Here is a 23,533-nt window from a genome sequence, read left to right as displayed (position 1 = left end):
TGAGTTTTGAGTCAAGTTGGATATTTCTTTTGATATTTTGTTGATCAACAAAAAAATACTGCTACATTTAATAAAGATAAAAATGAACAAAATTTGTTATGTAATTTCAAAATAAAATTCAAGTATCAAACATGCTATGTTTACATTTCAGTTCAAACTTCGGTAAAATCTTTCCCCAGAAAAGCTTTAAAGTTTATTTGAAAAGCATTAGAAGATTTTTTCTTTCAAATCGAATATAATTAAAATACACGTAATACCTAGCTCCGTTATCAGAAAAAATAGAGAAAAAAAATTAATTACAAATACGATACTTCAAAGACAGATAAATTCCTAAACCCTTTAGTGGAAACAGATTTTGGATGCTCAACAAAAAAGGAGCCGGCTAGGTAAAGAAAACCCTCATGAATTCTAAAAGAAAAAAGAAATTGAAAAATTTCTACCTTTGACGAAAATAATAAATTTAATTATAGAAATAGAGATCTAAGAAAAAGCAGAGATTGAATGACGGTGAAATCAATCACCGACCGACATTGAAGACACTACGAAAGGTCATCATCCAAATCATCAAGGTCTAGATCGTCAACGTCTTGATCCTGAAGATGTGAAATGAAAATAAGTTAGAAACTTTTTTGCCGAAAAGGAAAGGACTGACAAAACATTTTAAAATCCAAATACATACTTCTTGAGATAAATCAACAACATTGCAGGCCTCGTTTTCAAATGAAAGAATTACTTCAAACGACATTTACACATGTAATATGTTTCCCTCCAAAAGACCGTTCTCAAATTTGATACAAAACCGCAAACGCTTGCAAACATCAATTATGTCTGATGGCGTTGAAATATCGTAGTAGCAAGTCTTTCAGAACGAGGTTCGTTATCATTTTATGGATTTCGAGAAGAGTGTATTATCGACATTAGCAGCATGCCGTACCGAAATTCCAGGACTGAAACTGTTACCAATGCCATTTTAGAAGTCAACTGGTAATAACAATCTTCATATGGAAGATTTCGACGAACTCAGGAATTAGGGAGTCCATCCCTTTTCTCTATTTGAGCTATACCCCAAAAGGAAGCGAATGCTAAGATAGTGCACCATATCAACAACCCAGCTCCCATTTACTTATCGTTTGGATCACCCAATCTGGTGGTTGAGCCAACATTCTTTAGATGAAAGAAAGAGGCCTTTACCTAGCCTCTATTAACAAGCTAATATATATAATACCGGCTTAAATGAGTCTCACTTACCCCAAAATCGTCATCAAAATCGCTGCCAATTTCTAGGTCCTAAAAACAGATTCATTGATTTAGGTTATTCTACAGTGTGTCCCAAAAAAGCGGAAAAACTTTTTTATTAAGTAAAATATTAATAATTTATGCCAAATTTTATGACTTGTATACTTTTGGGTATGGAATATCTATTGATTGAACAGAGAAATGTAATCTTATTTCAATTATTCAATGTCCAGCTTAAATTATGAGTTTTGAGGATATTTACTCTATTAAAAAATTTGTCCACTTTTATCGTGACACACTGTATTTCACACGTAAACCTTACACAGATCTTTGACACGAGACACTATCGAGATGTCGATAAATGATAAATAATTTTTAAAGATGAACATTTACGAAGGCATAGCACCTTTAAAAAAGCCAAGACTTTCGTTTTATCATAGTTATTATAAAAAACCCTGGTCTGGTAATATATTGTTTTAACTTTTAAAGTCAAATTTTCTTTTGTTGTAAATAAAAGGCAAGTTGCGATTTGCATACCTTTTGATCACGTTACCATTTTTGACTGACTTTTTGATTGGTCTATATTTTCTAGTCACATGATCAAAAACTATGCAAAACAATTAAATCCATTTAAGTACATAATAGCTCTAACTGTTAACAATTTCTAACAATAGAAAGAAACAAAAAGCATTCCAGGCCGGGTTTTTTTAAATGACTATGGTTTTACATCAGAAATTTTCGGATAGAATTGACCATGCAAAAAAAAGAACAAAAAACAATTCTTACTATACTATCTTTCCGCTCTTGAGGCGGTTCGATATCCGTTGGCAGCGCTGGTTCTGCTTGTGGCGTTGGCGAAGGTGGTTTTACAGGTTCTGATTGGGACTCGGGTGCGGGCGCAGCGGAAGGAGGCGATTCATTCGAAGGCGTTGGAATCGATTGTTGAGGTGTTGATGGAGGGGGTGATGATGGTGGTGAGGCTCGAGGTTGTGGAGCAGTGTCTTTTAAATTCATTTGTTCTGTCTGAGCCTGTAAGTGAAAAGCCTGTATTCAAGTACCAATACAACAATTTGTGGTGAGTATTTATTTTCAACTCAAACTTATGCTTTTTGAAAAAAAGACCAGTTAGTTGTGAAGGCTCGTCCCAATTTATTTTTGATGTGGAAGCATCTAAAAAAACAAACACCATACCATTAAAGCTGTGACTTCTTCATCTGATTTGCCTGCTAACTCTTCCAAAACGTTTCGTTCCAAATTGCTCTGCGAAGGAAGAGATGAATCAGTAAACGCACAGTACTGGCACTTGATTGGCTCGTAAAATCAAACAAGAGGTTTCAAATAGGGACTTTTATTCTCGCGCATCTCGTAAAAATAAGGGCATCGGCATAGCCTTCTGTTTAGGCGCATCTTAAAATATCTGGAGTATTTTTAGAGTGTTTTTGATGAAAAAAAATAGATAAAGAGGGAGATATGACAAAAAAGACAATTTTACTCACTTTTAGTCCGCATTTCACCTGATTTCGCCGAAATAATACTTAATCTAATTAGAGGAATCGTTATTGAAATAAAGCGCTAGGGAAAAAATTCAAAACTGATTCGCGCATCTTTAATTGTTTTACTGTTTTGTCTTACTTTTATGCACATTTTATGCATGAAAATAAAATGCGCGGAGAAATTAATGGGATAAAATGTTTTATTTTTACATAAGTGTTCCCGGTTCATATCATACACATATCTCATATCAGGACAGTGTCTTCCTATTGTTATATTATGCTGATACAAGCAAAAAGCTGTTTTTCTTTTCCTCTTTCTAATCAATCTTGCTCCACATCTGTGTCAATCAAATGTGAAAAAGCTTGTGAATTAAAATAGATGCGTAAACAAACGATATCACTCTTATTTAAAAACAAAACCTTTAAGGTATCCAATGCTCAACCATTTCAGATCGGAACTGATCGGAAAATTATAAAAGTTATCAAAAAGGGAAAATAAGATGGATGGGATCACCGAGATGTAAAAACAATAAAGATACTATAATATCCAGCTTACCGATAGAGCACTGTAATCAGCAGCCGGCCTCAAAGCCATTCGTTCTGGTCGAAGATACTAGAAGAAAAGATCAACAAAAGTTGAAATCTCAAAAAGTATAATAACACATATTTCAATAGTAGATTTGATGGCCGTTTGAAAAGTTCACTATTTCTATCGCTATTAACTAACTTATTGGCCCTTTTTACGCCGGCCCTTATTTGCGTTATTTTTTCGTCTTTTGAGTGATAAGGGCCGAAGTGAGAGATCAGAATTAATTTGACCTGCGCTGGGCTAAAAATGGAGAAAAAAATTGAGCTTTTGCGTAATAAGGGCCGATAAGGTATGGGCAGAACTGAATAGTGTGATCAAGAGTTTTCCTAATACACGGGTTGCAAACTTATATCAATGCAGTCAAAACATGCGATTACTCCAACAAGTTCACGTGATTTTATTCCCATGTCACTTGCTTTAAAACTTACAGCTGATCACTTTATTAGTGTCAGAAAATTCGAACCAATCAGAAATAAATGTCATGTAACAAACACATTTAATAAAATTTTTCGAGTAAAAGCGGGATTTGTCTTCAGAATTTAATTTTGCAACCTGTGTATTCAAATCACCAGTAATCTCTAACGCAACTTAAAAATTAATCAACAAATTAATGTGATCATACCGTTTCAGCTCTAATAGCCTCTTGGATGTCCGGAAAAAGGTTTCCATATTGTGTGGGATCGGCTAGAGAGTCGGCCGCTTTTTTGTTGGTCTTGGCCAAGTCTTCTTTCCATAGTTTGACGATACGTGGTACCTGGCTTGGTAAGTAAGTTCTAGCTAAGAAAGCTGCTTCTGGGAGACGGTTCGATTTGCAGAGTAATTCGAGACATTCTTCAAGTCTATGAAAGAAGATGCAAAGGTTCAAATTAAACTAGTCTAGCAATCGTGCCCCTTTTATCACTTTTTGCATCAGCGATTTTAGTATCTAAGTATCAAAAAACGAATGCATAATTTTCATAATTTTAAATTTGACTTTTCACTCTTTTCAGTTACACTGAAATGATATTTCGAACAATGCACTTTTTTTTCTCGAAAACCCGGCTCCGTCTCAGCATTTTGGGCATTACCTTTTTGCATCTTTGTGCCAAGAATCAGAAAAAACTGAGCCTCGAGAAAACCTGGTAGCAAACTAACAAACGAATGGACAACGGTTAATCTATATGACAAAAAAACAGCGTGACCTTACCTTCCCAAGGAGAAGAAAGCAAGGAAAGCGACATTGTATTTCCCATTCTTTGCAGCATCGATGGCTAGCTTTTCCATGGTCTGTGCATCTCCTGAACAACTGGCTAATAACAGAAGACCAGCGTAATCTTGTGCCCGGTATAAACATTCTTGAGCTAACGCAAATTCACATTTCTGGATAGCCAGCTCAGCCAAGTGTTTCCATTTTTGTTCCGACTAAAGAATAAGATGAAAAGAAGAAATCTTATTCGATTAAAATCATTTTCTATTGATCTAGTTCGTATTGTTTTTTTATTGAAGTTGAAGGTTCACATTTTTTGTATAGGCAGCCAAGTTGCTAAAGGTGAACCGTTGAGAATGGCCAAAAAATTAAGCAACTAGGCCTTAGCAACCTAGCCCTAAAACTGAGCAGGAACCGACCGAATAGACTTGGATCATTTTAAGAAATTACCCTTGATTGGGAAATTATAGTAGACTTTTGATGAAAACACGTTTCAATTTCAAATGTCAATATTATAAGGGAATCGGTTGCTGTTTGTATTGTAGTTAAAGAATATACCTCGGCCTCTACGGCAATATCGTAAGCAACTCTTAAATCACCAATTTGTACCGCTAATTCGAATCTGAAAAAAAAAAAACAGCAAGATATATAACAAGTGTACCGCGAAAAATTCAAAATAGTGAAAACCTCGAAAATCAATGGACCTTATCGGGGTTTTTGATTTTTCTCAAAAAGTGATGCATTGTGGGATTGTTTCGAGTGTATTACAATAGAATTCCCTCAAGGAATTCCTAAGAGGTTTCTATTGTATTACACTCGAAACGATCCCACAATGCATCGCTTTTTTAGAAAAATCAAAAACTCCGTTAAGGCCTATTACTGCGAAATGCGAATTTCTGAATTTCGACCGCGAGAATTAGTTTCCGCGAAAATTAGTTCCCTTTAGGTATCAATTGTAAGTTTGCAATGGAGAATGATTGAGAAAAATGACAGAAATATTCAAGTAAAAATGTGCCGACGAATAGTAAGCGTTGAAAGAGCTCTATTCTGTAAACCTCAGCATCATTGCTTCTTTTCTGCGGAGAACCATTCCTCACGTCCGCACGCCCAAAATATTGAAATTGTTGAGAGAAATCGTAGTGCAGCGTCCGACTACGGTGCGCAAGATTGTGGGTTCGATCCCAAGCCGGGTAATACAAAAGATTCCCGAAATGGTGCTTGATGCTCAGTAATTGAGAGAAGGATCAAGGGTAAATGGAGCAATCCAAAGAGAGTGTGGCACCCTCCTCTACCTTCGGGTAGATAACTATCGAAACAGGAGCCTTCGGGTTGCCTCCGACTGCAGTCGCAAACTTACTTACTTATTAGAGAGAAATCAAAAGAATACCATAATGTGCAAAGCCTGACCATTAATTTGCAGTCTCTACGACGCCATAAAGTTTAAGAGTCAGATAAAAGTAGCTGACAAATTAGAACACCAACTCACTTATGTTCTGGGTCACATGACACGTGGAGGGCCTGTTGCTTGAAGCCTTGTTTCTCTAAGAAGTGGGCCACACGGTTACGCTGCTCTTTGGGAATAGTTGGTAGAACAGCTTTAGCGGTGTCAAAGTCTTTACGCATAACAGCTGTTTGGTATTCGAGTACGGATAAGAGTAAGTGATAGCTGACAACATTGAGATCCTTGTCTGTCAAGTACAAGTGATTATCTTTGGGAATGTAACCAAGCAGGTACATGCTCCTGAAAGATTAGAAAATCAGTGAAATTTGTGAAAATCAGAAAAGAAAATTTTGGCTGATTATGCGTCCGCTAATAAAGAGAGAGGCTTCGAACAATGGGATTCGTAAACTAAGCAGGTGCAAGCTCCTGAGAAACATGGGTTGCAGATTTAGTAAAAAAAATCAGAAACGAAAAGAACAATTCGTTTTGCTGATCATGAAAAGTTTCTTCGAAAAGACGGAAGCCCTGAAATCGTTTGACAAAGCAAAGCGAATGTGATAAAGTATGTTTTGCATCTGTCTTCATCAAATTTTGCGATCTGATTTTATTGGCGGGTTATAAAATGACGTTATTCAATTTTATTCGTTATTCGTTATTCTTAAACCCCAATAAAGGTATATTATGTATGTAATGTAAAACAAGCAAACAAACAAACATACTAGCAGGCAATACGTCATTGTTAAAGGAGCTCTACTTACTTATCAAGGTGTGAAACGGTGACGATTTCACCACCAACGTAATAATTCAATCGGTTCACTGCAAATAAAGAACAAAAAAAATATCAACAAAAATAACATGGTGAAATAGTAAACCCCCCAAATTTGATCTTCAAAGGCCTAGAATTTTTCAAAGTGTCAAAATTATCGATTTGACAAGCGTTAAAAAAAGTAACCGATGTGTAAAACATGTCTACAACATATAAACAGATAGACTCACCAGAATTAGTATAAATGAAGCAATCACCAACCCAGACACCAGTTTTGATAATCTCTTCGATCTCACCCAAAACGTCGAAAGCATCCTCGATACCGTCCTCAGTGATCATTTCTTCTTTGTTTTCTAATGCAGCCGTGACGTTATCGGGGACGTACTTCAGTATGAAGTACGACTCGTCAGTTGTGATACAACACATTTCACCGTTCTCCGACCAGAAGACGTTCTTGGGTTGAATATCGATACGTCGAATTAGTTCTTGCGTTTCCCAATCGAAGAAGCAGAGACCGCTGTTTGATTTGACACCGAGAAGTGCGCCACCAAAAATACCTAAATTAAAATATAATTCATTAGCTAAATTGCAACAATCAAGACATAAATTTAAACGGCACAGATTAAAACAGTGCATATGGGGTTTTCCGTTAACTCCGAAAAGTGCATTTAAAAAAAAGAAGCAAGCCTGAGCAAGCAAGTGATTTCTGTGCGAAAACGGCCATGTGAAGTTGCAACAGTATTTTGATACACGTATGACAGCTTTCTAAGATGACCTTATTACCCGGGCAGGTACTAGGTTTGCCAGATGACGGGGTGGTGCCACCCGATTTTTGAAAATTTTAGGGTCTAACATCGAAGAAAAAAAATCGAAATTTTGTAAATTTTGGGAACCTTAGGGGGACTTTTTTCCCGAAATTTGGCCTTTTTCGTAGTAAATATTGGTAGTTTCACTTCTTTCGTGACCCTTAGCGGGACTTTGAAGGTCCAAAAAAGAGACCCTTAAGGGCAGCACATACCCGTTCCCTCTCCACTTGCCTAAGTACCCCCGAGCCTTATTAAGAAAATAAATTTCTCCCGAATACACCTTTTCGACCGTAGTCGCGCGGTCATTTTTTTGTCCGCTTTATCCCACTAAAACCGTCCCAATCCTTTTTTGACGCATTTTTCTTTTGTCTATCTATTGGTGCGAAAAAAGGACTGGGACGGTTTTAGTGGGATAAAGCAGACAAAAAAATGACCGAGCGACTACGGTCGAAAAGGTGTATAAACATCAAGCAATCTCCATACCTTCCGCTCCGTAATCAGGCTTGAAAGATTTCTTTTCTTTGAAATTCTTGAAAATTTTGACTTTGCTTCCGTCACGGACAGCGTACTCCGAAGAATCAGCAGCCCATACGAACTCTTGTGCAGATCCAAAACTCTTGTTACGTAAAGCCATTGCAGTGTAAATGATGTACTCCCCATCACCGCACACAACGACGAAACTGAAAAAATAATTTCACTGTTCAGTCTCGGGGTTATGTCAGTGCTATAGGTAAAATGATTTCAAGGACACACCTAGCAACTTAATTTTCCGATCTTATATTGGGCCATTCCATTTTATATCGATACAGGGAGGTGGACGAACATTTCCAGGGGGTCTTAAGGAGTGTTCTTTCAATTTTCCAGGGGATTATTCTAAAAGTTATTCTAAAATTTCTACGGGGTAAAAGACCGATTTTAGTTTGTTCACCGTCACGTTTACAGACTTTTTAGGTATGAAAATAAATTTTCCAAGGGTTTCATCTAGCCCCCTGTATGGATTTTTAATGGAACAGTCAAATTGTTCTAAAATGATGAAATAAATTCAGGGTTACCTCAGAATAACAAATAAAAATAGTCAAATTTATTGCTAAATCACAGCTGCCCAATTTTTTTGAAAGCTTCGGCTCTGAAGCATTATGACTTACCGTCCGTTAGGGTTGTGTGATAACGTTTGTGGGTAGATTTCACACGAACCCATTTCTTTGACAGCTACTGGCAACCTTTCACCATCCTTATACTCTGTGTCTCCCAGATTCTTTAAATTAGCTTGCAAGATCTCACTGTGTTTGGCAAAGATAATTTTACCACTGCTATCCATTGACATGGCAGGCTCTTCACGTCCAAACTAATAAACGATAATAATGAATGTCTGGCTAAAAAACTGCGAGCGAATTTCTCATTTTAGGAAAGTAAAATCTCGTACTATGGGTACAACTCATCACGATATTGCTAGTGATGAAATAAAACACAATACAAATGGCCCTAATAAAGCCGTCTCTAAAACGAAAAGTAAAAAAAAATCCAAGATTTGAGTTTGTAAATGAGTGTGAGCGTCCTCCAATTTTGGCAGCTCTAGAACATCAAATTGTAAAAATATGTACTCACCTTGACCATAATGCTACCCTCATCATAACCGATACCAATATTATTGCTCCCTTTGAGAGCTGACATACACCAAACACGCTCCATACCATAGTTCAATGTGCTCTCCAATCGATGTGTGTTTGCGTGCCAAATGCGCACTGTTCCATCTTCAGAACCGGACAGAATGATTGGGAGTTCCGGATGGAAAAGAACGGATGATACATTTTGTGCATGCCCGTCCAAAGTTTTGACACATGTCTTGTTCTAAAAGCGAAGGTAGGGGGATGCCATTAATTCATGTTTGAGTGGCTGTGTGGATATTTTAGGACAAAAGAAAAACGCATGCTGGAGACAGCTCTACAGGATTATTTTAACAATCTAGTAGCACATTATAATTATAAGGATGATTTTCGCCCTTAGACTGTTTAGTCGTTCTTCTAAGTTGGAAAAAAAGTTAGGCTCCGAACCTGGTAATCCCATATTTTGACCAATCGATCGTCGGCTCCGGAAACTAAGTATGGTTTCTCTCCTCCATGGAAATAATCAACGCAATTGACACCCTGAACACATAAACAATAAGCTTTATGAGTGTGAAGAAAATTGGTAGAATTCAATGTTGGTTAATTTATTGTTATTTCTAAATACTTTATCATCTTTATCCCACAAGTAACTACTTCAATCATGTAGTGCAAACTTGAAAATGGGAGAAGGCAGACAAAGCGAAAAATTACATGAATTATATATTTATTTATGTCTTTTGCATATGCAGTGTCTTGGACATGTCTAAATATGTTGTAGAATTTAAACTAGAGGAATGAGTTCTTATTAACAGTAATATAAATAAAAGTAATGAAAGGCAGGCAGAAATACAAACCTTATCGTGACCTTCTAAAGTGAAATTAGGGTGCTGTGAACCCAGTTGCCAAACCTAAGATTAGAGTAAAATTAAGACATATTTTTATTATATAAAATTTGATTTTACAATTCTAAACTAGAGAGATGAAGATATTTACACTCAAGTTTGAAACTACCCTCGTATTTCTTCTTCAGTTATCAGTTACTGACAGTATTTTAAACTATTTTCAACTGTATAAAACAGATTTTCTACACTTGTGTATAAAACAGATTTTCTACACTTGATTCAAAATGGTTTGTCATAAATTTTAAACATTTAGCCAAGCTTTAAGTCAAAAACATAGGGGTGCATAGACTTATAGAGAAAATCTCAAAAACTCAATTTTAGATAAGTAAATTCTTGGAGGATCTCCGTTATCTTAGAAATACTTTTTCATTGTCCATTCATATTCATGTAGAGCAGACTCACCTTAATTGTTCGATCAAGAGAAGCACTTGCAAATTGGTTATTATCCTTGGGGTTGATGCAAATCTGCATGACGTAATGAGTATGACCTTCAAATGTCTAAAACAAAAATGTTAAAATTCCACATTATGAAGAAATTATGATGAATTGAGTACCAAAAAAAAAGCAATCATCAATTCTAGTTCATCTTTATTTTACTGGCGAATCAAAAACAAGTCATAGTTTCAAACCTGTACACATTGCCACTTCTTATCCCAATCCCAAAGCTTGATTGACATATCATCTAAAGAAGAAAGTCAAAGTACAGTTTAGTTTGTCAAGTATGACACTTAATTAGATAAGATACAGATACTTTCAAGAAGACATTCATTCAAGTTCAAGAAAATAATATGTTTTCATTTGAATACCTAACTGGTATTTTTGAAAACGAAAGTGATCCTTTTCCCATGGAAGGTCACATTTTCGTAAAAATTAGTCCTCACAAAAATTTAGAACCCCTACGAAAATGAAAAATATTGGGTGAAAAAGAGGCTTACCACTGCTTGATACTAAGTACGGCTGTGTTGGATGAACTTGTAAACAACGTAAGTAATCTGAATGGGCCTCAAATCCATGGACCTGAGATCAACATAGAAAAAGTTACAACGAAAAGAATGAGATCAATATTGTTGAAATTTTTTTTGCCAAAATCAAACTCAATTTTTTTTACAAAAAAAAGAGGTAACCAACCGAGAATGTTTTGTAGGAAAAATAGTCTTCTATTAATAAGTAGTTTCAGTTAATAATGTATTGTGTTTTTTAAGAAGACATTTTGAAAAAAAAGCATTCTGCAAACTTGTCTTTTAAATAATTTGGTTTATAAAAATTATTTTTGAAAACATCTATCCATTGAAAACAAACTTGAAACTTACTTTTTCAAGTGTATTATAGTTGAAAATTCTGATCATCATGTCATCAGAACCAGTCACTACCCAATTCTTTCTGGCAACGAAACAACCAGTCCTCACTGAAAAAAAATGTTTAAAAAATTAATCTTATTCTTTTGGTTGCATATTTTTTGTCTAGTGCTTGAAAGGTTGAAAAAGAATTTCAGAAATTTCGGTAGATGATGAATTTTCTATAAACTGAATCATTTACCTGGGAGGTCTGTCACTTCGAAGGATTTGATAAGAGTTTGCCGTTGGTGATCCCAAACATGGCAGTTGCCGTTGTATAAACAAACCAACATCCATGGCTCTGTTGGGTGAAGATCAACCGCTTTTGCACGATCAGACCGTGCTGATAATGTCCTCTTGACATCAAGTCTCAAAGGCTAAAATATAGCATTATATTAGAATATCATCATAGGAAGAAAGATGCTTTTAAGAAATCAGCATAATCGATTTGTTTAAAACATCCACGTCTGCCAATTATCTGTTCTGTACAGTAAATTATTGTTCTGATGTTGCTTTCTGATCCTTTCACATACTCAGGAAATGTAGGAACAAACTATTAGTAGTAAAATATTCCGAATAAAAATATATAATAAATATATAATCTAGAGTTGTTTATTATTGTAGCAGTATTGCAACTAGGTTTTGTGAATATTGACGGAAACCTTACTTAGGATTAGATGGTCATTTGAACCAAAAACCCTCTTACTGGCAAGACAGAAATGATATATTTGTATCACAACTGGACGGATATCCGTCTACAGACGGAAAAGTTGCAACACTGTTGTAGAAAACAATTGTGTTTAAAACTTTTGTCCATTAGTGAAGTATTTAAGAAAAACAGCAATTATTGCAGACTATTGGTATTGCTCTTTTCAGAACCACCTAGACTCGCACACCACCGGATACGCTATTTACCAGAAATGTTGTCAGAGCAGACCTCAAACACCAACCCATTTACATGTTGCGGAATTATTTTTACTTTGGCGTATAAACAAGGCCTAACGAGTAACAAATCAAAGTGCTGTCTCGGGAATTGAGTGACATAATTTGGTTGGTTGATTCTGGCTGATGCATATTTAGCAATCATTCATTTTGTCTCATTTCAAGTGTTCAAGTTTTAATTAATTATCTTGGGATCTTGAACTTGATTCAGGTAACTCTCATCCTTGTTGTTGCAAATACATCCTGTAGATGATGTTGATTTCCTAGTGTGACTAACTGCATTAATCTTTTGACCCCGAAAGCTGTACATATGTACGTCTTTGATACGTTCCGAATCAATGCCATACATTTACGCAATTTGATAGACACGTCTTTCTTACGATGCTAATCAAAAATAGTGTGACATTGGAAAAAATGGCCAAAAACAACTTTTTGAAATAACTCCCCAGGTATTTTGAATCTAGCCTTCAAATCTCAGAGGCTTATAGAACTCAAGACGAGGATATGATTGAAAAAAAAAAATTTGTTAATTGAGCCAAAATTGTGGCTGCAAATCAAAAAATGTCGATTTTTTTAGAATGTAAGCCACATCAAAACTAGAGATGATACAAAAAAGAAACCTTCAGCTCTTGACGGTAGAAAGATTGAATTTTACGAAAAGCATTAAATGTACATGGTATTCCACTGTTAAACGTTCTATTTTGTGGCTTACATTAAAGGGATATTTTTGTCAGAAATTAAGCGTTTAACCTGCTCCATACACTTCTAAAACATTTGTAGCTACTCAAAATGATCTAAAATCCAATTTAAAATCACCAGAATACTTTCAAAATGTTGTGAAGTCGTAATTTGAGCACAAAATGTGGCTTACTTGGAGGTAAATGCAAGATAATACCGTTAACATGACAATACAGATAATTGATACATTAAGAATGAAGGGTTGGTATTTTATATCAAATTTGAAAGGAAACCATCAATAGTAGTCTTTTCATGATTAGATGAGCAATTTTTGTGGCTGACAGACAAAATTAAGTTACACTAGGTACTGTTCTAGCTTCATAAACCATCACTGAAATCGATTTGAATCACATTGTTTGATAAATGCTTTACAGTCATGTTTTTGGATCTGTAAGCCACAATAATGTGCATTTATAATTACAAAATATAAGGCTATTCTCTTTATATTTGATAAATAATCAAAGAAATAGTTTAAGGCTTGATAGTCAATGGACTTCCAGCCTGTATAATTTCTGATTATCTCCCCCGCTGTAAGCCACATTTTTTACTCACAGAAGGGCAGTAAGCCACGATTTAATACAAAATGTAATGTGTCAATAAATAAATAAACATTCGGCTATCCATTACTTTAGGCGTACAAACTTTCGCGAGCAGATACTTTCGCGAGGACATAAAATCGCGAAATTCACGACATTTACTTTCGCGAATTTAACGGAAAAATATTTTTCGCGAGCATAAAATTTCGCGAATCAAGACGTAAAATTGAGAATTTTCACATGAAAAAATGGCTTAGAGACACAAATACTTCTTGGGTTGGCTTGAAACATTTGTCCTTTGACTTATTAGTCTTTTAACAGGGTAAAAAGTGGCATAAAAGTTACATTTTATTCAAAGTTTGAAGTTTTACAGATTTTCTATTTTGTCAAGAATTTTTCGCGAGCATAAACTTTCGCGAATGGCCCTTCCTAGAATTTTTAAAGACATTTACTTTCGCGAAAAGGGCCAAAATTCGCGAAAATCGCGAAAGTTTCTGTTCGCGAAAGTTTCTACGCCTAAAGTACTTGGATAATCTTAATAAAACATCTTTGTCAAAGATCTATAATGCATTTATATCCATTTTAATAGAGCTTCTTATCGAGTCCGTAAGCCACCAAAATGTACTTTTAACAACTATATTTTACTTTTTTCCTTGATATTCAGCCATAAATTGATGGTTTTCCTAATCAAAGTGAAAGAAAATATTGAAGCAAAAAAATCACAGCACTTTTATGATTTAAGCCACATTTTCTCTCATTTAACAATATGTAAGCCACATTTTTGGATTGAATATGAGAAATCCAAACCTTTTCTGAGAACTTGCAGAAGGAACTAATGTCATATCTAATTCCATTGCTGAGAAATAGCTTCTCAAAGATTGCAGGTAGGGTAAGCCACTCGGCATGTCAGCCACAGAATTTACTCACACTTTAGACAGCTATAGATCAATTTTGAGTCAGCCACAAAATTTCATTATTTTTGCAACGGAAAGCTGAACTATTCAGCTTAACAACAGATGCATTTACAAATGTAAGCCACAAAATGGTTTCACTCTATGAGCAAAGTTGTGGCTGACTGTAAAAATGTCACAAAACAGGGGTTAATTTTTGATTAGCATCCTACGCCATATCTTTTATTGGCTTACTTGTTATTCGTTAAAAAAAAGAAAAAGGAAGTAGCGAGTCTAAGCTTTTCATTGATATATAATGATAAAATAAAGATAAAGATAAAGAAAGATTTAATAATCAAACTTCCCCCACTTTTTTTTGCAGATGAGATGTGACATTACCGAAAAATGAGCAAAAAACTTGGTAAATGTGGAGCTACCATTTTAGTTAGAGTATTTTATTTGGATTGGTACCCAACCTATAAGCTGGAGAATTTAATTAGCTTTTCAGGGATAGATAATTTTTTATCAAAAGATTTCTAGTTCTTGAGTTATGACAAAATAACCGAACATGTCCATTTTGTAAAAAAATGTTGCGAGGGGACAGCGTAAAAATATAAAAAACAATGGGGTGGAAAGGTTGAAATTGAATACTCACAATCTAAGCCAATTAAGAATTTAGTCATACTTTTATCATTCAATTAACTACGACAAAGTTCAATTAGTTAAGTAATTTTGGTTGGATTAATTACTTCTGGATGTCAGTCTGAGAAATCCTCTTAATTGCACGCTTGACTCCCAAGGCTTAAGCACTCAATTACATAGTTAAAATTTACGCACAATGTGCAATTGCATGCTTTTGATCCTGCCCCGGTTGAGATTGCTTGAGCAGATTAGAGGATTCAGATTTTTCAAAATATGGTGAATACATGGTCCCAGTTTGCAGAGTATGGCAAGGCTGCACTCGAGGAAAATAAAAAGGAAAAAACCAAGTTCCACACTGGAAAAGCGCACCTGATAAATTTTGGTCCTGAAAAGGTGCACCTATACCTTGGAATTTGGCCCAAAAAGGCAAAAAATTGCTAAAATTAGCTGGACTTGAGGAGAAAATAGCAGAGCTCTGCACTTGGGGTTAAAAAACCATCTGCACTTGCACCTGAAAACCTCGAATTTTGCACATTCACTCTACTTTTTTCGAGTTGTGCACTCAAGATCTCTAGCAAACGTGCCACACTCTGCAAACTGGACATGATGGTCTTAAACAGGTTGGCAAACGCTATCATCCACCAGGATGCATCCTCTCTTATTCCCCCCTATTTTCTACTTTCCTTTCTTCTATCCTGATTTTCTGACTCTCTCAAGTGTTCCTAATTATTTTTTAAGTTTTCTTAAATTTGCCTGTACCAGTGAAATAGGTCTCCGACCCTGGCCTGAACAACCAAATGCAAGCAACCTTGGTTTACAAACCCAATGCCTAAATGCTTGCGCCAATGAGACACGACAGAAAGCTGTCATTTACAAAATAATTTACAGACCTTTTTAATTAAGAAAGCTCCTAACCCTACCTGGTGACCCTCAGGGTTTCAGGGAACGAATGCCCCTAAGAAGGCCTTCGACATTGTGACTCTAAAGCTCCAACCTTAACCCTAACTGATAATAACCGAACCCCCATCTAGGTCAGCAGATTGAAAAATTTCACTTGCATCCTGGTGGATGATATCATCTGCCAACCACGGCAAAAGTTTTTAACACAATCATTTTCTACAATATAGGTTTTGAGAAAGATAAGGCTTTCCGATTTCAACAAAGCAATCAGAAGCAAATAAAGTTTTTTTAAATGATAGACAGTCAGTATAAACTTAATGATTTTACTTTTATTTGAGTGGTTTCATTTTCGATTTCAAGCTAACATCTTAGCAACAGGGTGCTCGCCCATAGTTACAGGGGTTTGTGCAAAAAACTTAACATAGAAAATTTTCCAAATCCCCCATTTTGATTAAAGCAATGAAAAATGAAACTTTTCTATTTTTCACCTATTCTTCAAAATGAAAATATTTAAGATTTTTAAGTAATTCTTCTTTTATTCAACGATTTTTACAGCACTTTGTTGACAATTTCTAAATCTCACATTAAATTCCCGCTTTCTTCAGTAAATTGAAGATGAGAAAAAACCTAAGCCACGGATCACGAATTGAACCAAATATAGGGTGGGATTTTACAGCCGCCTGTCGTGCAAAGCCAAAAGAAGGGTCGTTTGAAATGCGGCAACCTCATTGGTGGAAATTTGATAAACAGCTGCAAAGGAGCGCTGGGAAGCAATCAGTAGAAGAGACCACTTTCGTTTTTGTTGCAGATTTCAATATAAACTTCTCTCAGGGATTACTTGTCAATGTACACATGGTGTTGTGTCAACTTGTCAGCATTGTATTGATGTAGAGGAAAAGATAATTAAGAGGTAAGACTAGCCTAGTTTCTAATCCTGATATAGGAGTCTAAGTTTAGACTGTTGATTAAGCAAGCAATTGCATGCTTAGCAGTAGCAGCACCCATTCAAATAGGGATAAGGCAAATACTTTTTTATTTATTGGTTTACGGATGAGCCATCCGCGCATAGCAGATTCCGCAATTTGTAATAAATTAGACAAAACTGACAAATCTCTATATATAGTTGAAGCTTCCAACCCTACCGGTAGACACTACTAGGTAGTACCAGTGCTCCTAGAGCTATGTTATGACTCTCGAGCTCCAACCCTAACCCTAACTGGTAATGACCCAATACCCCCTGAATCACTGAATGATGGATAGGAAAAATTATTGAGGAAAAAAATCGCTCATCCTACTCTGAGCATTAATAGACAGGCAGCTGATGACATCTAAAATCTGGATGACTTTTGGACAAACGCCGAGTTGGCTTTTCTTTTCCCATATATCTATTGATCCTAAAAATTTTACTTGGCGTCCGAAAATTTGTTTAACGGATACGTCTGGTAGTAATTTGTCAACTGATGACGTCACCACCAAAAGTCAAAATTTGATTTCAACACATAGTAATGATATTATTATACCATTCGACGCGTTTTTTTATGTAGATTCCAAATCACATCAGTCTCAATAAGTAAAAATCTAGATTTCAAAAGTTATGACTTAAAATTTGACATGTGATTTTGGTCTTAATCATGGGCCTTTGACCCCTTGAAAATGTCAAATTTCAACGTCATCAAAACGAAAAACAATTTATACCATTCGAAAGCTCGTCAAAAACTATATACAAGACATTTCAACGGGTATATTTAATTTCTCAACCTAACTCGAGAAAATTGAGATCGTAATTCCTTATAAAATAAGGCGGTCATCGAAAAATTGTTCTATTCGCGTCACAAGCCCGCATCAAATTTTCCGCTGATTTTCCGGTGCAGAGGTGCAGAGATGCGGAAAAAAATCTGGGAAAAGCAATTTGTTCTTTTAAAGTATAGCTTTTTTCTCAATTGCTCTGACGACCATCGAAAAATTGTTTTGCTTGCGTTGCCACCCGCCCCTGAGTTACTGGCGTGATTAAAAAAAGCCCGGGAATGTTTTTGACCGCCCGTCCGCTCGCATGCATTTTTAACACCCGTTGCGACGCGAACAGAGCATTTTTGCGATGAACGCCTAAGGCATTTTTTCAAAAATGAAGTCATAGAAGAGCCATAGACAGTTAGTCACACTAGCGTCCCGCCAAAATGCGTATCAAAGATTAATGCTGCGAAAGCACTATATCGTTTACTTGACTCTTAAACAAAAAAATGTGGCGCAAAACTTCTGAAGGGATTCATGAAAAAATAACCAGGCGCTTTTTAATGAAATTAACATTTTCAAAAACTTTGAGAAATTGCCGAAAATTTGAGCCATAGATGAAAAAATTTGAGCCAAGCCAACCTTGAAAACTAATTTGAAGATCAACTTCCCAAGAAAAAGATCTACAGGGGAGTCGGAACCCACCTAGATCCGCGCACCACCGGATAGGCTGTTTCCCGGAAATTTTGCCGGACCTCAAATAATGACCCATTTACATATGCGGAATTATTTTTACTTTAGCGTATAAACCAGGCCATAAAAATCGAAGCGTTGTCTCGGGAATTGAATGACAAATTTTGGTTGGTTGATTTTGGCTGCTGCACGTTTTATTTTGTTTCAAACTTTCAAGTTTTAATTAATTGTCTTGCGAACTTGATTCAGGTAGCTCTCATCCTTGTTGTGCAAATACATCCTGTAGATGACTGATGTTGTTTTTTTCTGAAAGCTAGATTTCCTAGTGTGACTAACTGATAGACCTCCATCACTGCTGTTCCCCTCAGGCAAAATCGTCGATTCTGTAGAGGTCACGAAATTGCCGAGTACAGACGGCGAAAAAAAGAAATTCAAAATGGCTGCCGAGCGAGCACTGACAAAAACAAAAAATCAGGAGTTTTCAATTGCCTACTACAGCAGAATAAGACAGAGAAATGCAGTAAAATAAAAAGTAAACAAACCTTGAACCTTTTGTTTGTCAAAATAAAGAAAATATTATAGCTGCAGTAATGTTTATATTCAGAAATGTGACTCCTCAAGCGATTTAAAGTACCTGAAAATGGGACCGGTCTTTAGACGGTCTTTTAAGGGCCGGTAAATGACCAGTAAAAATTTACCAAAAGGCCGCTACGAGTTTAGGGGACCGGCCCCGATCGCTCGGTTGACATCCTTTTACAACAATTTCTTGATGTAATTGTTACTAAAAATCACTAACTAGCGGCCTAGACCGGTCTAACGAACGGCTCGGACCGGTCCAACGAGCGGTCAGGACCGGTCTAGTGAGCGGCCTAGACCTGTAATAACGCTCGGCCACGAGCGTCTAGAAGCGGCCACGACCGTTAGAGATCACATTTCTAGAAGGTCTGGAGGCCGATCTAAAACAAAAATTTGACCGCTACTAGACCGCTCGTAATACCGGACTAAGACCGGTCTGATTTTCAGGTACTTTAAATCGCTTGGGAAGTCACAAATAAATCCATTTTCCACCAGACCTACAACAACCAGTTGGTTGGTCCACTTCCCTGGAAAGGGTATGATTACACTTCCAAATGACTTTTCTTTACAATAACATTTGTCTTCTCACAAATCCAAAAAGATAGGCTATAAAACCAACACGGGGGTCAATTTTTTTTACAACAAACCGTCAGATCAAAGTTTATAAAGATCAACCATGTAAATGTCACTTGTCAGTTAGGAACATTTGGCGAGTTCCTGTACGCGGCCACAATCAAAATCAAAACAACACTCATTAAAATAAGGCGTTCGTGTCTTTTCTCACTTTTTTTAGCCTAGACAATGTAGCAAACAAAGTAAGTATAAGCACACTGTGCTTTTAATTGGCTGAAATTTTTTTTTCGCGTCGGAAAAACTTTTTCAAACTTTCAGCAATGATTGACCAAACTATTATAATGAAAATTATCCAGCGCATTTTTTATCTTCTTACCTTCTTCATCTTCATTGAAGCACTCGAGGTTTACTGAAGTTAAGCACATAAGATATTCTTATAATTATTGATATTCACTGAAACACCGTTCTTTGTGCGCTGAGGTGGAGTGTGTGACGTAACTCGCGCGGCAACTAACTCGCCTTCTATTGGAAGATCATATTGGGCGTTTTGACGTTACCACCCATTGAAGCAGCAGGCGCCTCTGTCTTTCCGGAACTTTTTCCACCATTTTAGATGGTCTTAACAATAGATCCAAAAGGGCGCCATAATCTTGGAAGATGATTTGTTTTGGTGTCCGGCTTTGGGAAGTAGCAATGTTTTTGGTTGTTTTCGATGGGAAATGGTAAGAAACTTAAGTTTACAAGTGTCATTTAGTTTTTGCTGGTTTATAGAATGGCAGGATCCTGGATGGTTTCCCTAACTGCTTGTTTTTGTGATATTTGAATAATATTAAAACCTTTTTGCCTATACTTGGTTCTTCAAAACCATTTCCCTTTCCCGCAGCAGACTTTAAAGTTCATGTTGACCCCTGTTTTTTTTTTGCGCGGTAATCTAGAAAGGCCTTTAGTGCGGCCTTATATCACGTGATCAGAATCGTGATCGGAGTGAACGGAAGCCGTGGTCATACGCCATATGATATTTTCGCGCGTTTTAATTCGGCAAAGTTTAGTAAACTAGACCACGTATCAATATTTAGATTTTTCAAGCGGGGATTTCTGTAGAATGATAAAATATGGCTTGGCCTGGAATGGACACCATAACAGCAGCCAGTGTAGCTCTAAAGCTCTAAAACAGCATCTAATAACATGAAAACCAGAATATGATTCTTCAATGGGAATCAAAACTATAAAGTGCACTTACAAACATCAATTTGTCAGATCTAACAAAATTTATAACGGCACTGTCATCATTGACAATAAAACAAACAATATTCTGTCAAGAGCCTTGTAAACATTCCAACAACTTCCATCGAAATGATCTATCACAGCTCAGTCTACCATTTTAGCGCGGTCCGAGGATTGAGCCGAGAACTCTCGAGCGCCCGAGCTCCCGCGCGGCGCGCACCGCGGGGATGAAAAACTTCAATCTGTCAATCATTTTCTCAAGCGAAGAGTACGCAAAGCGATTCTAGCTTTATGATATTGCCGCGGATCATCTATGGATAGTACATAGCTGTCAACTCTCCCGCATTGAGCGGGAGACTCCCGCATGTCAACGATTTCTCCCGCGTGAAAAAAATTCTGCCAAATCTCCCGCATTTTTGGGATTTTCTCCCGCATCTCTCGCATTTCCAAAAATTTTCCGATTTTGGAAAAACCAAATGGCGAAATTTCTGGATTTTGAAAGATCGGAACGAAAAATTCCCCAATTTCCCGAAAAAAATTTCCAATAAAATCGGATTTTACGAGTAAATTTCCCCGATTTCCCGATTTTGAAAAATCGGATTATCGGGGAAAATTTTTTCGACTTGGAGCTCTCCCGCATTTTTGTGAGGCGAAGTTGACAGCTATGATAGTATTCAATTATCATTATCCCTTTATTTTCATTCCTATAACTTTTGCAAAAAAAATGAAAAATAGAAAAGTTGTATTTTTTACTGCTCTATTCACATACTGAATTTGAAAGATCTTCTATGTGGCGTTTTTTTTGCAAACTTCAAAAAACTGATTTTTGTCCCGCCTTTGCGGGATTTTGGCCCAAGTGCTTGAGTGCAGCAGCATAGGGTACAAAGTCCAAATATGCGTTTCCCGTATTTTGTATGAAGAGTTAGGTCTACACTGGCAGTGCCATAACTTTTCATATTCAAATTTTTACTTATTGAGACTGATGTGATTTAAAATCTACATCAGAAAACGCTTCGATTGGTATATAAAACTTTGAAATTTTGCAACATTAATTTTTCACTTTTGCTTGTGACGTCATCAATTTATAAATTAACGCCGAGTAAATTTTTCTGACTCTCTAAACTATAAGGATTTCAAAATAAGTAGTCAATATTTGTCCCTCAATTTTCACTTATTTCAATTTTTTTGATGTCATTAGCTGCCTATAAGAAGCGAAATTTGGTCCAAACGAATTGGGCCATTCCAGAATTTGTCTGTAACAGGGGGGCGGACGACACAGGATTTCCGAGGTCAAAAGTTTTCACCAAAATTCGAAATTTCCAAGGTGAGAGAAGAAAATGTATGAATTTCCAACGCAATTGAATTAAAAAAGGCAAAAAAGAGTGGAATTTCCGATGCGATGCATTTTGCAAAAGTACATGGATTTTCATCAGAATTTCCGACCACCACTGGAAAAGAAAAATTATTTCCGAGGCTATAAAAAATAAAAAAAATAAAAAGAATGCATGTCGTCCGACGGGGGGTAACAAAAATTTTCTGGGGATGGCCCAATTAAAAATGCATAAACATGAATTATGATGCATATTGCATAATGCATAATACATAAATGGCATTAAAATATAGCGAAATTTTGCAAAGTCTTGATAAAAAGGATGACCAAGTTAAGAACTTACCATGTTTCAAATTATTTCCTCTTGAAGTTTTGGTGTTTTGTTTTGATTTTCCAACAAAAATTTGACCGAAGATCAAAAAAGATGGCGTTGTTTTGGATGGACGTGGATGAGCTCGATTGTTCAGTAAGTTATTACAAGAGGAGTTCAAATTATCTTAGGCAATCGAGGCAAAAATTTCGTGTTTTTTGATGAATTTCGTGCAAGATTTAACATCAGTTTACGATTCTATTCCGCAAAACAGGCCACCCGTAAATCGGAAGGTATCGAGTTCGCTGAACTCTTTCGGTTCGCTCTTTTCATTCGCTCATTCGCTCTTTTCATTCGCTCATTCGCTCTTTTCATTCGCTCTTTTGATGCGCTCTTTTATTCGCTCTTTTCATTCGCTCTTTTGATGCGCTGAACGCGTTCAGTTTGCTCTTTTATTCGCTCTTTCAATTCGCTCGTGCGCTCTTTTATTCGCTCTTTTTGTTTGCTAAACGCATTCGGTTTGCTCTTTTCATTCGCTCATTCGCTCTTTTGATGCGCTCTTTTTTTGCGCTCTTTCAATTCGCTCTTCTCGTTCGCTCTTTGCATGCGCTCTCTGTTCGGCAAATCATCAGTTCGGGATTTTATCCATTCTGCAAATTATCAGTTCCGTAAATTTAGTGTTCTGTAAAGTAGCTTATTACGGCATGGAAACGGCTAGTTTCAGAAAAAAAATTCTGAAGTCTTTTTTTTAAAGATGGCTGACCAAAAGTTACATACCATTCTGCAAGTATTAGGCTTACATAATTACGTTCAGAATTTCAAAGATGAAAACATCACATCTGATATAATTTCGATGTTATCAAAGGAAGATTTCAAGTCACTAGGGCTTACAGATAATTCTACTATCATGAGATTGAGAATTAAATGTTGTTCATTTGGTGGTGAAAGTCCAGGTAAAGTTTTGACAAATGGTGCACCAAAATTTTTAATTCCTAAACAAGTACTTGAAAACTTTCTGGAAGATGGATGTTTAATTGAAGAAATAGCTAACATGCTGAATATTTCTGTACGCACTATTTACAGGCGAATGGAAG

The 23,533-nt window shown here is 36.3% G+C and overlaps 1 protein-coding gene across 1 annotated transcript; it reads right to left on the bottom strand.

Annotated features, from left to right (window-relative positions):
- LOC136803701 (coatomer subunit beta'-like) lies at positions 1 to 22,618 on the bottom strand. The gene is made up of 22 exons (XM_067060420.1): positions 22,473 to 22,618; positions 11,560 to 11,734; positions 11,334 to 11,428; positions 10,959 to 11,040; positions 10,653 to 10,705; positions 10,426 to 10,521; positions 9,976 to 10,029; positions 9,569 to 9,661; positions 9,123 to 9,365; positions 8,663 to 8,862; positions 8,001 to 8,197; positions 6,942 to 7,268; positions 6,704 to 6,761; positions 5,991 to 6,245; positions 5,063 to 5,126; positions 4,505 to 4,719; positions 3,941 to 4,157; positions 3,286 to 3,342; positions 2,428 to 2,496; positions 2,023 to 2,265; positions 1,249 to 1,287; positions 1 to 593 (listed from the first exon to the last, which is right to left on the bottom strand). The coding sequence occupies exons 1-22, from the start codon at positions 22,473 to 22,475 to the stop codon at positions 540 to 542; spliced, it is 2,889 nt and encodes a 962-aa protein (XP_066916521.1). The 5' UTR covers positions 22,476 to 22,618; the 3' UTR covers positions 1 to 539.
- Between the last annotated feature and the right edge of the window lie 915 nt (positions 22,619 to 23,533).

This window comes from Clytia hemisphaerica, unplaced genomic scaffold (assembly GCF_902728285.1).
Source record: "Clytia hemisphaerica strain Z4C2 unplaced genomic scaffold, Clytia hemisphaerica genome assembly, whole genome shotgun sequence".
Lineage (NCBI taxonomy): Eukaryota > Metazoa > Cnidaria > Hydrozoa > Leptothecata > Clytiidae > Clytia > Clytia hemisphaerica.
Note: the sequence above shows the minus strand (reverse complement) of the source record. Positions and strands in the feature narration are given on the sequence as shown.